We start from the raw sequence: 18,268 nt of genomic DNA, 5'->3' as shown, positions 1-18,268 counted from the left end.
CCAGTAAGATGAGAGATTTACAAATCTATCAGACCACATGTGCTGTACCTAAGAGTATGCTTTGTGCCAACCACATACACCCAGTTCTAACTCTGGTAAAGCTTACAATCTAGAGTGTGTCATCAATAATAAATATCTGTTTGACTTATATTCAGGACCAACTACATCACTGGCAGAGCCTTTTGTTCAAAATTTATTGCAAAGTTCAAGACTGCAACAGCAGAGAATGAAGGTGATCGCAGGGCCTTTTAAGTTTAGCACCCCGTGGGACTGCACAGGTCAACCACCCATAAAGGCAGCCCTGCCTGCACCTGAGACCACACTAAGTGCTGAAGGAAGTAGAGGCAGTGTAGTGGGGAAATGTGTGGTACAATGATTTCCAACAGATTCCTTATACCCACATTTTCCTTTCTACAGCTCATAATGGTTAATTTCACTGGTCTTATCTTCAAGTCCAGTGATTCTTTCTTCAGCCTGCTCAAATCTTCTAGTCAATTTCTCATTTCAGTCATACTTCTTAGCTGCAGACTATCTGTCTGGCTCATTTTTTCTAATTCCTGTCCCTTCATGGATATTCTCATTTACTCATACCTAATTTTCCTAGAACTTCTTAGTTCTTCATGTATGTCTTCCTTAGCTCCTTAAGCCCATTTAATACAGTGGTTTTAAAATCTTATTTAGTAAGTCCAACATCTAGACTGGCACGGGATGGTTTTCATCTATTTTATTCTTGTGAATGGCAATACTTTGTTTATTTGCCTTGTGATTTTATTTAAACACTGGCCATAGGAATATTGTAAAACCTGAGCTCTAGAGAGAGAATTCTCTCCCTTTCCCAGGGTTTCCTGTTTTATTGTTCAATGTAGTAAGTACATTTATTAAAGGATTTGCCCAATTATTTTTAAAGAGACTACCTATCTTGCCTGGTCACTGAAATTTGTTCCTGAACTTGTGTTTAAATAGTTTTAGACTGATTTCCTTGAATGGGGAGGGGGGGGGGAGGTTTAGAAAAGGGAGAGGAGTGAAGGTGGAGAGAGAGGGAGAGACAGACAGAGACAGAGACAGAGAGAGAGGAAGATGGAGAAAGGGAAGGAAATAGGAAGGAAGGAGAGACAGAGGGGAAAAAGATACTGGAAGGCTCCTCCCTTAATACTTGGCCATGCTTCCACTGATCCTGGAGATCAGCCCAAAGACAATGCTTAAAGTTTTTCATGAGTCTTTTCTGAACATGTATTTTGCTTTGGACATGTAATGTGCACTTTCTATGCACAGGTGCTGTTAAATACCATGATTTCCCAAAGACTCTTGTTCCTTAGCATTTCATCTTCACTTTATGTGGTCTATGATGTGTCAACTGCACTTTTCCGCCAGGCAGCTGCAAATTATTTGTTACATTTGCAATATTTTCAGGCAACACCTGCCACTTTCCTGACCCAGGGGAGTTCTGAGTTAGACAAGTGTCTTGTACCAGTCCTTCCCATGGTCCCATGCAGAATGGATATACCAAATAGTTTGTAAACAAGGACTCCTCTGTTCCGTCCAGAACCAGGGACCACTGTCCCACACTGAGAATACAGACTGACAGGGAGACTGCCACTGAGCTATGGCCAGTATGAGGCAAGGATAAAAAGAAATGCCACAAAGCTTTCCTACTACTTTAATGTTGTGGTTTTTTTCTTGATTGAGAATTCAATTAGTTTGCTTTAAACCATTGACTATTATCCTAAATTTTAACAAACTTGGTTCTGACAATTCCTGCTTATTTTTGATGTCTCTGCAGAGGGACAGAAGCTCGGAGCTAGCTGCTTACCATGCCATTTTGCTATCATCCAGGTACCTATGTTTTAACAAGCCCTTCAGGAGACTCAAATGAACTCTAATCTAAGCCACTGGAATAGAAGTTAATTGTTGAACATGTATTACATTTTATGATCATTCCAGAGACCAAGGTAAAATTCTAATGTAGACCATCAACACATGTTACTATGTCTCTGCAATAATATGTGAGCCTTCAAACAGAATCCAAATCCATTAAGAAAGTCCTTTAAAAATATTTAAATTACTGAACTCTACAATTCAGACTCAATAAGTGATCAAGATACACACAGGAATTTGATTTTAAAGTCTCCCAATAGAAGACTTTTGAGGGGTTCCCAGAGTTGGGAACCAGTGCTGCCCTTTATTACAGACCCACGTCCCAGGAAAGTGTAGCTTCACCAATTCAAGTTTCCACCACAGTGGCTCGATTAACCTCTCCCACACTTAGCATCATCATATTTTTGTTTTCACGTTTGCCAGGCTGAGGGGTAAGAAATGGCATGTCATTGTGGTTTTAGTTTGCATTTTCAAGGTAAATACTGAAATTGAATCTCTTTTAATTGGCTATTTACGTGTTTTCAATGTGAAAACCTGCCATTTTATACCTTCTGTCCAATTTTATATTGATTTAGGAGCATCTTATTGATTTTAGCACTACTTTATTGGATAGGTTTGACTAACTGATCTGGTTCCCAAGATCACCTTTGATAAACATATTAAACTTTTTTTATATATTAAATGTGTCAATAGTATCTTTAACAGCTTCATATTTATTATTGCTTAAGTTCTTTCCTACCCTGAGATCATGTACATATGCTCCCATATTGTCTTCTAAGCACTTGTAAAGTTCACACTTAGGTATTTTGTTTAATGCTTATTTGTTTTGAGAGAGAGACAGAAAGAAAGCATGTAATTGTGCAAGTGGAGGAGGGAGAGAGAGGGAGAAAAGGAGAGAGACATGGAGAGGGGAAGAGAGGGAGGGAGAGAGGAAGGGGAGAGAGAGAGGGAAAGGGAAAGAGGGAGGGAGGAAGGGGGGGGGGCAGGGAGGGAGGGAGGATGAATCCCAAGCAGGTTCTGAGCTATCAGGGCAAAGCCCAACTTGGGACTTGATCCCATCAACCATGAGATCATGACCTGAGCTGAAATCAAGAGTTGGATGGTCAACCAAGCCTTCCAGGTACCCCAACACATTTAGGTATTTAATTCTCATTGATTTTTGTGTCTAGTTTCCAAATATATTAAAGTTTTTCTTGACAGTATACAACAAAATCAATTACATCAATTACTATATATATATGAAATATTTAAAGCAATGATTTTTCTAACCATTTATCATAAATACATCCTTTCCTCAAAGATTAGGAATGCCACTTCAGTTATGTATCAAGTTTCCACAAATAAAAAGTCTCTTTCTGGCCTCTTCATGCTCTTCTCTTAGTTCGTGTTCCAATCCTTACGTGGATATCAAACTCTGTTGATTGCTATAAGCTTATAATAAGCCTTCATATATGAAAGTCATTCCTTTTACTTCTTAAGAAGTATTACTGGTCTTTACTTTTCTATATGATTTTTATTTTTATAGTTTATTGTCAAGTTGGTTTCCATATAACACCCAGTGCTCATCCCCACAAGTGCCCTCCTCCATGCCCATCACCCCCCTTCCCCTCTCCCCCACCCTCATCAGCCCTCAGTTTGCTCTTAGCATTCAAGAGTCTCTCATGGTTTGCCTCCTTCCCTCTCCCCAACTATTTTTCCCCTTCTCCCCCATGGTCCTCCGTTAGCTTCCTCCTAATCCATCTATACTTGCAAACATATGGTACCTGTCCTTCTCTGCCTGACTTATTTCGCTCAGCAGAACACCCTCAGGTTCCATCCATGTTGCTACACATGGCCAGATTTCATTCTTTCTCATTGCCATGTAGTATTCCATTGTGGAGATAAACCCCATCTTCTTGATCCATTCGTCCGTTGATGAACACTTAGGCTCTTTCCATGTTTTGGCTATTGTTGAGAGTGCTGCTATGAACATTGGGGTATGTGTGCCCCTATGCATCAGCACTCCTGTATCTCTTGGGTAATTTTTAAAAATCAGCTTGCAGTTGTTATCAGAAAATAAAACCCTTTAGGGAATTTATTACAAGTTCATTCAATCAAGAAATCAATTCTGATAGAATTGACATTTTTAAGCCTTCTCCAAGAGCCTGGCCTCATTTAGGTCTTCTCTAATGATTTTTAATAAAATTTTACACTTTTTCCATAATCATTATACATGTCTTTATTCTTAAGCAGTTTATAATTTTTTTGATCTTATAAATAAAATATTCTATTTAACTGCATTTTGTTGCTGCTACTTTTTTCAACAATGCAATTGATTTTCTCTCTGGTTTTTATATCCAGCACTCTTTCAGAACAATTTTGGTAATTATAATAATGTGTGAATTCTGTTTTCTATGTAAACCATTATATAATTTGTCACTATGTTTCAATAATCCTTGTAGGGTTTTTTTTGGGGGGGGGACATTTTAGGGGGTGCGATTTGGTTTTTAGCCAGAAGGACCTACAGCATCATGTTGAAAATAAATTATCGCAATAAAGTCTCTTGTAGGATTCCAGATTATAACAGGAATTCTCCTAATATTTAAACCATAACTGGGGCGCCTGGGGGGCTCAGTCGGTTGGGCAGCTGACTTTGGCTCAGGTCATGATCTCGTGGTTTCGTGGATTCGAGCCCTGCATCGGGCTCTGTGCTGACAGCTAGCTCAGAGCCTGGAGCCTGTTTCAGATTGTGTCTCCCTCTCTCTGACCCTCCCTTTCTCTCTCTCTCTCCCCCCCCCTCAGAAATTAAAAAAAAAAAGTTTAAAAAAAGACTTTTAAAAAATAAACCGTAAGTATGGTGGTTTTTGTATGTTTACTTTATGCACACTTTCAGTTTAATGATGTTTCCTTCAATTCCTATTTTCTAAGAATTTATCATGAGTCACTACTGAATTATATCTAGTGCTTTTTCTGCCTCTGGAGATAACCATAGATTTTTCTGTTTAAAGTGAATTGGATTAGTCAACATATTGATAAAAATAGTATTGTTGAAATAACCAACTTTTTCTCTTACACACATCCACATAGCTAGATTCGAATTGCTAATTTACAGTTTGGGTTTCTTTTTAGAATATTTAATCTAATCTATATTCAAAAGTACATTGGCTTATAAAATTCCTGTGGTGTCTTTTTTTAATTTTAGAGAGAGAAAGCATGCACGAGAGCTTGGGGAGGGTGGGGGAGACCGAGAATCTTAAGCAGGCTCCACATTCAATGTGGAGCCCGATGCAGGGCTTGATCCCATGATCCTGGGGTCACAACCTGAGCTGAAATCAAGAGTTGGACACTCAGTTATCTTCATAAATGAGATGGGACAGTATTCTCACTTATTCTCTTCTCCCTAAGAATGTATGCAAGATTGAAATCATTTCCTTGGATATGATAAAACTCGCCTGTAAAACTCTCTGAATTTGGTGAAAAGACATGGTCGACTGTGAAAACACTCCTTACCAGACTGCTACCCTGTGCAGTGGGAATTTGTAGTATTTCCCAGCAAAAAATGGAATCTATTTCCCATATCTTTGAGTCTGGCCTTATAACTTGCTTTGGCCAATATAACTCAGCAAAATAAAAATGTGCAAGTTTCCAGCCATGGCTTCAAAAGATTCTGCATGTTTCTACTCCAGCTCTGGAAACCCCCATCAGCCCCCTTATAAACAAGCTCAGGCTAGACTGCTGAAAGCAAGAGCTCACATGAAGCAGACCTGAACCATGCCAACTAAGTCCATTCCAGTATAGCCAGTCCCCAGAAAACCAGAAGCTGACCAAAACTTAATGAGCGAACCCCCTCAGAATACAAGAATCATTCAGCTCAGCCCAACCCAACCCAAAGCACCAATGCACAAAACTATGAGCTAAATACTTGCTGTTTCAAGCCATTAAGCTTTGAACCGATTTGCTATGCATTCAAAGTTGGTACAGATTTTGTGTCATGAATCCTTTAGGATACTTTATTGATTCTCAGACCATTTTTCATTTCTAAAGCCCATTTCGATAATTTATAGTTTTAGGAACTTGCCTGGTTTTCTCTAATTTTCCATTTTATTATATAAAATCAGTGATTAATTACTGTTTTAGTATTTACAGTATTTTTTGTTTTTTAATGCTTTCTCTCATTTTTCTTGCTCAGACTTTCAGATTTGTCTTTTCAAATGATCAAATTGTTTTCCTTAATCTTGTCTATTCTATCCTATTCATTATTTTCATTTCTATTCTTATATGCTTATTTTTTCATGTCTTTTACTTTCTTTTATTTATTGATTTCCATTTGCTAACATCTTAAGTTGGATAGTTTTACTCATTGATTTTCTGCCTTTTTGGCCTGTGTAGGCTATTTTGAATAGCTTCTATTCTAGGGCATGTCCTTTTATCTCTTACATATTGGGGGGGTTGGAGGGAGCTGCAAATTTTAACATTCCAGTATATCAAACTTTTTCTTTGTAGATCCTTTTGTAACTTATTAAAGAAATATTTTTCCTGCATCTAGTTCATCAATATATTTTCCTATCCTATTTTTTTAGGCTTTACTGGTTTACCTTTCAGATTTAGATCTATAATCCCCCAGAACTGATTTTGCATGTAGTGGGAAATAGAGTCCAGGATGAGTATTTCCCCATAGGGCTGTTCAGTTGACCTAGCACCTAATAGTGAGAAGACCATCTTCCAGAGTGTTTTGTAATGTTGCAGTGTAGGTTTAGGTTACATGATAGATGTATGCATCTTTAAAATTGTTTATTATGTGGTAAGTTTAGGTGCCTTGAAGTTTGATAATGCCAGAGCATTCTATAGCTTCTTTAAAAAAAAAAAAAAATGTTTATTTTTTGAGAGAGAGAGACAGAGCATGTGCAGGGGAAGGGTGGAGAGAGAAAATGAGACACAGAATCCGAAGCAGGCTCCAGGCTCTGAGCTGTCAGCACAGAGACCAGCACCAGGCTCGAACCAACAAGCCGTGACATCATGACCTGAGCCTAAGTCAGACGCTTAACTGCTGAGCCATCCAGGCGCCCCTAAAGCTTCAGTTTCATTACTCTGTCCTTTTTTTTTTTTTTTTTAAACAATTTCACTACCAACATTTACGAATTTTTTTTTTCATTTTCCAGTTTTTATTTAAAGTCACATAGAAGAGGGGCGCCTGGGTGGCTCAGTCGGTTAAAGCGTCCGACTTTGGCTCAGGTCATGATCTCACGGTTCCTGAGTTCGAGCCCCAGGTGAGGCTCTGTGCTGACAGCTGAGCCTGGAGCCTGCTTCGGATTCTGTGTGTGTGTCTCTCTCTCTTCCTCCCCTGCTCACACTCTGTCTCTCTCTCTCAAAAATAAAGATTTAGAAAAAACTTTTTTAATAAAATAAATAAAGTCACAGAGAAGATTACTTTATTCCTGCATCTTTCTCAGTTGTTTCTACCTCATATTTGCCCTTTTCCTTTCCTACGTTCAAGGATCTTCTTGCGGTCTTTGTCCAGTTTTAGTCTAGTGATAGACCTTGCTAGGGTGGATGCCGACATGGACAGTGGAGCCACTTGCCTTCTCTCGCTGAACTCATTCAATGGAGATGACGTATTTCTCACTGTAAGCCTGGAGTACCTTGCCATTGTGCTGACCTTTGTAGTGTCCTCACACAACCTGTACTTCATCATCCTTTTCAGATGTGCATGCATCGAACATTGTATTTCTGTCTCAGTTCTTTGGAAGGAAAGGAAGATCATCTTCCTGCGAATGGGGGAATGTGCATTGAAATGCCTTCTATGGTTCCTCCTTTGGTCAGAAGTCACAAAGGGACTGAACTCCTTTTTGGCCACTGGTGATTCAGCAATGCCCACAAAAGCAATGAATAAATCTTTATTTTTTATTGTTTCAATATAAACAATATACATCAGAATTGGAGTTTTATGAAGCCAATATAGTACTCAGACATTTAACCAATACGTATAAATCACTTAATATGTTAGTAAATATTATGAACTGAAATTATATCTATAACTAGCTTCTATTTAAACTTTCATCTCTTCTGCCTTATTATGGGTTGACTGAACTTTATTTGTTAACGTTTATTTATTTTGAGAGAGGGACAGAAAGAGCATGTGGAAAGGGCAGAGAGAGAGGGAGAGAAAATCCCTAGCAGGCTCTGCCACTGTCAGTTGGGGGGTGGAATTCACAAACCATGACATGACCTGAGCCAAAACCAATGAATAGATTCTTTACTAACTGAGCCACCCGGGTGCCCCAGAGTTAATAGGACTTTTTACGAATATCTCTTTTTCAAATACTTAAACCTGGGTGTGCCTGGGTGACTCAGTCAGTTAAGCATCGGACTTCGGCTCAGGTCATGATCACACGGTCCGTGAGTTCAAGCCCCGCATCGGGCTCTGTGCTGACAGCTCAGAGCCTGGAGCCTGCTTCAGATTCTGTGTCTCCCTCTCTCTCCCTGCCTAACTCTCTGTCTCTGAGAAAATGAATAAACCTTAAAAACATTTTTTAAATACTTAAATCTGGAAGCAATATTTCTATTACTTTGGTATTAGTTTAAATTTTTAACATGTGAACTAATAGTTAGCCAGTATCTCTATTCACTTTCTAAATACAAGGCCTCACAGGGCTTTAACATCAGATAACCCCAGCATTTTGTCTTCTAATATTTTTAATTTTATTTTTTTTCAAAATTGGGCATTACTTTTTCCCTGTAGTTGTTTGGGCATTATTATTTAATCAAGTAATGATTAAAGTTTGTGTATACTCTCCATTTGTTCACCTATTGCCTTACCTCGTATGTATTTTCTTTGCAAAGTTTCTTTAATGAGCATCTATTGGTCATAAAACAGTTTTATTTATCTATAAATTCTTATCTCATGTTCATTCTCAGATGATATTTAAGCTGGATATATGCTACTACATTTGGGAGTTATTTTCTCTGAAAACTTTGAAAACATTCTTTCTATTATCATTTGGCTTCTGCTGTTACTGATTAAAAGCCAGCTGTTCAATCTATGTTATTGTTTTGTGAAAAATTTACCTTTTAGGGGCTACCATTAGTACCTTTTCTGTGTCTTTGGGGTTCTACTGTTCCAGTAATATGTCTAAGTGTGGCTCTCTATCTTGCTTAATAGATTAAAATGGTCCAAAATTCCTTCCTTCCTGCCATCCATATCCTTGCAATGTGATACAGAATAGTCCTTCAATTCAGGATTAGAAAGATGAATCAAAAGGGTTACAAAGGAATTTGGGGAGGTTATGGCATTGTCCTTTATCTTGACTATGACAGGGGGGTTGGGACTCTCAAATTTCTAAAACTCAAAACCAATTATTTGAAGGAATGAATTATGCTCTATATAATTTATACCTTCATTTTTAAAGGGAAAGAAAAGCCCAGGAACAAATGACTTCATCAGTGAATTCTACCAAACATTTAAGTATGACTTAACACCAATCCTTTTCAACTCTTCTGGAAAAATTAGGAAGTCTTCCCCAATTCCCCAAATGATTTCAGAGGACCAGCATTATCCTATACCAAAATCAGGTAAGAATACTACAAGCACACTACAGGCCAATAACTCTGAAAAATATAGATGTAAGAATATATTAACAAGCTGAATTCATGACACATTATAGGATCATAGATCATGATCAAGATTTATCCCTAGAATGCAAAAATAGTTCAACATATGCTAATCGATAAATATGACACACCCTAATAGAATGAGAGATGAAAAAATCATATGATCATCTCTTAGATGCAGAAAAGGAATTGATGAAATACAACTCCCCTTCATGGTAAAAAGACTCAAAAAAGTGAGCATAGAAGGAACATACGTAAACATGAGAAAAGCCATGTATAACAAGTCCACAGCTAACATCATACTTAACAGTAAAAAGTTAAATGCTTTTCCGCTAAAATGAGAAACAAGGCAAAGGTACCCAACTCTAACTACTCCTACTCAAAACAGTACTAGAAGTCCTCATCAGAACACCTGGACAAGAAATAAAAGGCATCCAAGTCAGAAAGGAGTAATTAAATGGCCTTTGTTTGCAGATGATATGATTTTACATATAGAAAACTGTAACTATTCCACCAAAAAAAGTTTTAGAACTAATCAATGAAGTCAGTAAATCTGCAGGTTATAAAAACCAATCTACAAAAATCAGTTGCATTTCCATACACTAACAATGAACTATCTGAAAAATAAAAGAATCTTACAACAGCATCAAACACAGTGTAATTCTTAGAAAATTAAGCAGAAGGTGAAAAAAATCTGTACACTAAAAACTACAAGACTTTGATTAAAAAACAATTGAAGTAGACACAAATGTAAAGATATCCCATATTCACAAATTGGAAAAATATTGTTTAAATGTCCATACTACCAGAAACTTTTTATAGACTCAGTGCAATCCCTATCAAAATCTAAATGGCACTTTCAAACAAACAAACAAACAAACAGTGTTTCAAACCACAAAAGACCTAATAGCCAAAGCAATCAATCCTAAGAAAGAAGAACAAAGCTAGATGCATTACATTTCCTGATTTCAAACTACATTAGACCCTTTAACAATGCAGGGGTTAGTAACTTCTGACTCTCCCAATACTTAACTACTAATAGCCTACTGTTGGCCATAATCCTACCAATAACATAATTATAAGCTTTATGTATTATATACTGTGTTCCTACAATAAAGTTAAAATCCTAAGAGAAAATAAACTTTCATTACTGTACTGTATTTATTGAAAAAAAATCCATGTGTAAGTAGACCTGTGCAATTCAAACCCCTTCTGTTCAAGGGTCAAATGTATACTACAAAGGTATAGTAAGCAAAGCAATATGATACTGGCAAAAAAAAAAAAAAGAAAAGAAAAAAAACAGACACATAGACCAATGAAACAGGATCGAGAGCTCAAAAATAAACCGCTGCACGTATAATCAACATGATTATCAACATTTCCTTGACAAATAAGGAAAGAATGGTTTCTTCAACAAATGGTTTTGGGAAAACTGGATAACCACATTAAGAAGACATTGGATTTCTGTAACCATAAAACTCCTGGAAGAAAACGGGAAAAGCTCCTTGGCACTAGTCTTGGCAATTGTTTTTTGGATAGGACACTAAAAGCATTAGCAATAAAAGCAAAAATTAATAAGTGGATCTACCAACAAAAACCTAAGAAACAGTCAACAAAATGAAAGGGAAGGGAGAAAACATTGGCAAATCAGCAATCTGATAAGATGTTAATAACCAAAATGCATTTAAAAACTCATACGATATAACAGGAAAAAAAAGCTGATTATTAAATGGGCAGAGGTAGTCAAAGGCCTCTTTTTCCAAAGACGTGCAAATGGCCAATAGATACATGAAGTGCTCAACATCATTAATCATCAGGGAATGCATATCAAAACCACAATGAAATATCACTTTACACATGTTAAAATGACTATCATCAAAAAGACGAAAGAAAGCAAGTGTAGTGGAAAAGGAACCCTGTGCACTGTTTGTGGAAATATAAATTGGTATAGCCATGGAAATTCCTCAAAAAATAAAACAACCATATAATCCAGCAAGCCCCCATCTGGATGGATTATGGAGTATATATTCAAAGGAAATTAAATATCTTCCTCAAAGAGGGATTTTCACCCCCATATTCATTGCCACATTACTCACAACAATTAAGACATAAAAAATTTAAGTATATGTCAACAGATGAATGGCTAAAAAATTGTGGTACATGTACAATATTATTCAGCCATGAGGGAAAAAAAAATCCTGCCATTTCCGACACCGTAAATTGACTTGGAGGGCATTATGCAAAATGAAATAAGACAGAGAAAAACAAATACTGCATGATACCACTTATATGTACAATCTATATATGAAAACCTAAACTCATAGAGACAGCAGAATGCTGGTTGCCAGGGGCTGGGAGAAATGAGGAGACACTAGTCTAAGTATACAAACTTCCAGTTATAACACGAGTAAGTTTTGGGGATCTAATGTACAGCATGGTGATTATAGTGCCCAATCCTGTATTATGTACTTGAATTTTGCCAAGAGAGTATGTCTTACATGTTCTCGTAACAAAAAAGAAATGAGACTTATGTGAGATGAGGCAGGTGATGGTTAATACTGCTGACAATCATTTTTCAATGTACAAGTATATCAAATCAAAAAGTTAAACATCTTCAAGTTATATACTGTTATATGTCAATTATATCTCCATCATATTGGAATAACGGAAAAGGATTTTTCAAATTCTTGGTACTGGAAGACATCCCTCTGGTTTTTACTTTTGTCTATATATTTGGCCTCTAAGAATTTCCTTTCTTATAAGTGCAACAATGGGTCTTCAAAGATTTTTGTTCTGTTTTATCCAGCATTTATAGGCATTTTGAAGCAGAATTTTTAAAATATCTATTCTACCACATTGCCAGAAGCAAAAGTCTGCCATTCTATTGAAGAACAAGACTTTCTTAAAATTTCATGATGTTTTTAACTTCTTCATTTTATCAATATACCGTTTCTATAAAGTATAATAATACAGTTATTGTATTACTCTTTGTAGATCAGAAAGGAAAAGCTCATAGGAGTTGAGAGCACCACAAGATGCTGAGAATGGAAGATTTGAAGATGACCCTGTCTCCCAGAATTAGGTCAGTAAGAAACATTTAGAGTATGATTTACATTATGCATCATCCTATGTGACCTTGAACAAGTGACTTAACTCTGCATAGTTTCAAAGCACTTACTTCCCAGAATTGTTCTGACAATTATTCATGTCAAGCACATAGAAAAAGTACATGGAAGAAGTATAAAGAAGTGCTTACTTTGAATAAGCCATGCTTTTGGCTGCGTTGACCAAGCCATACATTGCTTCCTGGGGGGAGGTTGGTTTCAGGAGGGTCTATCACACGTTCATAAATCCTGTAGGGGCAAAGGACACAGTTACTAATAAAGAAGCTCAAAGCAGAACTGAAGGGTATGCATGTTGTTTGAAGTACTCATGGCATTAGGTGCTGGTATGGAGAAACGGAGGCAGTATGTGGCACATTTTTGATTATGGGTAACATGAATGTTACTCAAGATCTACTTAACAAGACTTGAACATGTTAACTGTACCCCTGCTGGCTTTCTATCTTCACTCTTTGAGCAGAGAAAGGAAGAGGAAAACATTTTTACCTGTCTACTTTGAGCAACAAACCTTACACATACTCTGTGAGTAAAGTGGTTTGATCCACATTTCCAGGAGAGAAAGCTAAGGTTCAGAGAACATAAATGGGTCAACCAAGTTAAGACAGGGAGTAGTTAAGTTGGGATGAGGATCTCCCTCTGCCCAGCTGCAAAGTCCAGGCACTCCCTTTTGCACTCTGCTCCTCCCTGGCTTTGGTTTATCTAGATGCTCCTCACTTCTACATTCTTCTCAACAAGAGAGTAGCAGTTGCCCACATGATAATAGCCTTAGTGCACAAAATCATACAACCAATAAATATTTATTGAGCACTTTTATTTTTAAATGTTTATTTTTGAGAGAGAGTATGCACAAGTGGAAGAGGGGCTGGGGGGGCGGGGAGGATGGGAGGGTGGACAGAGGATCCAAAGCAGGCTCCAGACTGACTGACAGCAGTGACCATGATGTAGGGCTGAAACTCATGAACCACAAGATCATGACCTGAGCCAAAGTCAGACACTCAACTGACTGAGCCACCCAGGCACCCATATTGAGCACTATTTTTGCTCAGAGCTCCACACAAGGCAACAAGAGAGAGAACAACAAGCCAGACATACAAAATCCTGCCCTCAAGGAGCAAGAAAAGAAAGTTCTGTACATGAAAACAAAATCTTCCTAAGATACAAGAAGACATAAATGACTCGGAGGAGGCAACAGCCCCCGGATCTTTGAAGGTACCTACAGAACCTACTGAACAACTGAATGGTCTCAATTGTGCTGCCCTAACAAGCCCTACTCACAAATCCTGAGATCTGTGCTCTCTTTAGAAATAGTCCCTGAAGGGGCGCCTGAATGGCTCAGTTGGTTGAGCGTCAGACTTCAGCTCAGGTCATGATCTCACAGTTCATGGGTTCGAGCCCCGCTTCAGGCTCTGCACTGACAGCTAGCTCAGAGCCTGGAGCCTGCTTCAGATTCTGTATCTCCCTCTCTCTCTGACCCTCCCCTGCTCACATTGTCTGTCTGTCTCTCTCTCTCTCTCAGAAATAAATAAAACATTAAGAATTAAAAAAAAAAAAAAGAAGAAGAAGAAGAAATAGTCCCTGCAAACACCAGCTGATCACAGGCCTCCACCTCACCCCTAGCAAGTGCCTCTCAAGACCTCCTCTCCTGAGAAGGGGAAGGAAGAGCCTGCCTGAGAATTCAACTTATCCTTAGATGCTCAGAAGATTCTAGGTGGGGTGCTCTAGAGACCGTAAGTGAATTTCAATTCCTCCTGATGGCCTATCCATTCATTGCCCTCTCCAGTACATGCTCAGAGCAGCTGTAGGAGGAGTCAGCTCCAGGTGCTTCCAAAGTAAGGAAGACTGACAACTAATCAGGCCTCCAGGCTGGAAGGAAGTTGACTGTCTTCTGCCAAAGACTGACATATTCCTCCACTGCTTCTCAAAAGGCAAGAACCGAGAGACCATCCAGTTGAGTCAAGGCCAATGAATGAGTGTGTCAGCTGGGAGTCGGGAGCAGTCACAATACAGCCTTGTAACTTCGCTGTACTGTCCATCACTCCTCTTATTCGCCACTGGAAATGTGCTATTTCCTAACAACACATGGAAGGTAGTCAATGGAGAAAGCTCTATATATATCAGCTCCATCTCTACTAATTATCTTTCCATTATAAATGGAGGCTCAAACACCAGCAAGGAAAAATTCTCCCTTAAAAAGGCAGGCTGTGTTTTCTCCACAGGGATGCAACCTTTTTCACAGGTTAGAATGAACAATTTTAGATGAAACAACCTGTCAAAACTGCTTTAACCCACGAAGCTGTTATATACACTTCCTTTAAAAAAAGGGTTTTTTTCCTCCAATATTCGCAGAAAACTAGAAGCAAGCCAAATTTACAACAAAAGAGAAATGCGTAAATTACAGTAGATCAGCTTGATGTAATTTATGACAGTCATTATGAGTGATAAATAAGCAGGTTGTGAAATATGGGAAAGTATGTACAAAATAATTTCCACTGGAGGAAAGTGGAATGCACAATTATTTATGAACTATGGAGAGAACCATGCAAAAATTATGTTCCCTGCTGGTGAATTTCCGAGAAAACCGGAAAGAAATGGAAATCACTGTATTTAGGTCAAGAGTCATGAGCATAATTTTCTGTAAGGGTGCTTCACTAATACAATGAAAAACACTGTCAAACTATTTATCTGAACCTTTCATTGTAAAACATTTGCATCTGTCAGAGGAAGAGCTTTCGATTTAATGCTTTCATTTTGGTTTTCAATATGCCAGAAGGTGAGCTCCCATGAGGAGAGCAGGCCCTTAATCACTGTTTATTAAGTGCACGAAGGAAGGAAGGATCAAAAAATCAACTTCCATCATGCCTTATCTTCACAAGCATAATCGCTCCTTCTGCCTTAGAAATGCTGGGCCTCATCTGCTTGCTTTCTCAACCATCGGCCCAAAGCAAGGCAGTGACCCTGATGCCCGCATCAAAGGTATGTGCTGATTTCCAGTGTCACACAGTCCCCATCAGGATCTTCTCCTGATGCCAAGGAAAGTCTTCTGGCTGCTTTTCCCATCAGCCTGGCCAATTCACTCCAAATGGCAGACCTCGCTGGAGAATTCTATGCAGCAGGCACAATCAACGAACTGGATTCAGACATAGCAAAATGAAGAGCGCTTATAAATGCTGTTAAAAAATAAAATAAAAATAAATACCCACTCAGTGGACCCTTAATTGGAAAAATAGACAAACCCAATTTGAGGGACATTCTATAAAATAATTGCCTGTGCTCTTTCAAAGGCCCATGTCATGAGAAGGAAAGCCTGAGGAACATTTGCCGATTAAAACAGATCAAAGGAACGTAAAAAAATAAATGTGAGACTGATCCTGGTAAGGAGCTGGAGGCAGGAAAAAAATTCCTATGCAGGAGATTTAGCAGGAAATTGGCGACAATGAAACTGTAGATTATATAATAGTACTATATTGATGTTCAATTTCCTGATTTTGAGACTTGGTCAAGTATAGTGTCTAGTTCTTCACTAATATCTACTTAAGTACTTAAGTCATGATCTTTGCAACTTCCTCTCAAAGGATTCAAAATAATGATGAGCTTAAGTACAGACATATATAAATACATATGGAGAGGGAGAGAAAACAGAATCTGGGTAAAGAGTGCATGACTTTTTTGTTCCATTGTTAAAACTTTCCTGTAAGATTAAAATGATTTTAAAATTGTATTTGAGACTACAGTAAAAGAGACAAAGGGTCTGTAATGTACGTAAACTAAAAATACACACATTTAAAACAATTTTATATCTGCTAGCCAAGGACACATACAAATTTAGAGCCTCACATAAGGTAGATGGTAGTATTTTCCTAAAGAAAAGACAGAGAGAGGAAAAAGTGAATGAAGGAAACCAAAGTATTGAGCCAACTACTGCTTTGATAACACATCACAGATTAAGCAATAAAATATTCACATCCCTATCTATACCTTTTTTACACAGGGAATCATGCCACCAACATGCCAAATATAATCAGAATCTTCACAGAAAGGCTGACCCCAGGAGTATGGCTTAGGTGGACTGGCTCGTGCAGATGGGGCACAGTAATCTGTGATCTGTCGCTTAAATCTGGTGTCACTCAATTCAAATGAAAAGTCAAAGCTAACACAGTGAACTCCTTGGTTTCCAGGAAATGGAAACTTGATATTCCAGTACTTTGTTTAAGGAGATTTCCTTCACATCAATATCAAGTTGTCTATAATCTGTGTGACACTGTGTTGGCTACCGTAACACACACAGCACAATTAATATGGCCAAGTCTAGTTAGTCCTCAGGTCAAATGCCTGAGCCAGGAAGACAGCATGTACGCACTCACTTTATTCAGTGCATGCAACGATCTACAAAAGCAGAGAGGAAAAACAGATTGCTGTCTGCCAGAGTCAGCAAAGACTTTCTGAAGAGGAGAACACTGGAGCTCAGATTTAAATGAAAAACCAAATGGAGCTGACACACAGACGTAACAGTCAGCACTTGCAGGCACTTAATGTGTGCCAAACTTTTCACCTACAAATTCATTCAAAGAACATTCATTCTGTTTTACCTTTTCTAAAGTTGCTGTACAACTTTACAGGGGCGCCTGAGTGGCTCAGTCGGCTAGGTGGCCAACTTTGGCTCAGGTCATGATCTCGCAGTTCATGAGTTTGAGCCCCACGTTGGGCTCTGGGCTGACAGCTCGGAGCCTGAAGCCTGCTTCAGATTCTGTGTCTCCCTCTCTCTCTCTGCTCCTCCCCTGCTCACACTGTGTCTGTCTTTCAAAAATAAATAAATGTTTAAAAATTTTTTAAATATTTAAGACAGTAGTGCAGCTTCTCTAGATACTAAAATGTAAATTAAAAACAATTTTTTTTTTTACAAATAGTTTATTGTCAAATTAGTTTCCACATAATACCCAGTGCTCATCCCACAAGTGTCCTCCTCCATGCCCATCCCTCCTCCCCCCCACATCCATCAGTCCTCAGTTTTTGTCAGCATTCAAGAGTCTCTCATGGTTTGCCTCTCTCCCTTTCCCCCACCATTTCCCCCCTTCTTCTCCCCCTTGTTCCTCCGTCAAGCTCCTCCTAATCCTCCTTTACGTGCAAACATATGATATTTGTCCTTCTCTGCCTGACTTATTTCGCTCAGCATAACACCCTCAAGGTCCATCCATGTTGCTACACAAGGCCAGATTTCATTGTTTCTCATTGTCATGTAGTATTCCATAGTATAGATGAACCACATCTTCTTGATCCATTCATGTTGATGGACACTTAGGCTCTTTCCATGTTTTAGCTATTGGGGAGAGTGCTGCTTTGAACATTGGGGTACATGTGCCCCTATGCATCGGCATTTCTGTATCCCTTGGGTAAATTCCTAGCAGTGCTATTGCTGGGTCATAGGGGAGTTCTATTGTTAGTTTCCTGAGGAATCTCCACACTGTTTTCCAGAGGGGCTGTACCAGTAAAAACAATTTTTGGACAAAGTATATTTTCTAGGACATCCTAAAATTTCAGTATTTTCATTTCTTTTTAAAGTATTCATTAGCTTCCTTTAAATGTTTTCAAGCCATAAATGAAACTTTTCTGTCACTCTAAATTCGAAGCAAGCATCCTAAGATCTTGTACATTCTTCAAAAATATGTGATTCTCTAACATTTATACAA

The 18,268-nt window shown here is 38.3% G+C and overlaps 1 protein-coding gene across 1 annotated transcript in view; it reads right to left on the bottom strand.

Annotated features, from left to right (window-relative positions):
• Window positions 1-18,268, bottom strand: part of LOC120234781 (protein kinase C-binding protein NELL1-like) — a 241,379-nt gene that overhangs the window by 48,437 nt on the left and 174,674 nt on the right. The window contains exon 5 of the mRNA XM_039236746.1: window positions 12,719-12,815. Coding sequence (XP_039092677.1) covers window positions 12,719-12,815 — 97 coding nt within the window. The remainder of the gene's footprint in view (window positions 1-12,718; window positions 12,816-18,268) is intronic.

Source organism: Hyaena hyaena, unplaced genomic scaffold (genome assembly GCF_003009895.1).
Source record: "Hyaena hyaena isolate Hyena2069 unplaced genomic scaffold, ASM300989v1 scaffold_116, whole genome shotgun sequence".
NCBI classification, from domain to species: domain Eukaryota; kingdom Metazoa; phylum Chordata; class Mammalia; order Carnivora; family Hyaenidae; genus Hyaena; species Hyaena hyaena.
The sequence above is the reverse complement of the archived record's forward strand: the minus strand, read 5'-3'. Positions and strand labels throughout refer to the sequence as shown.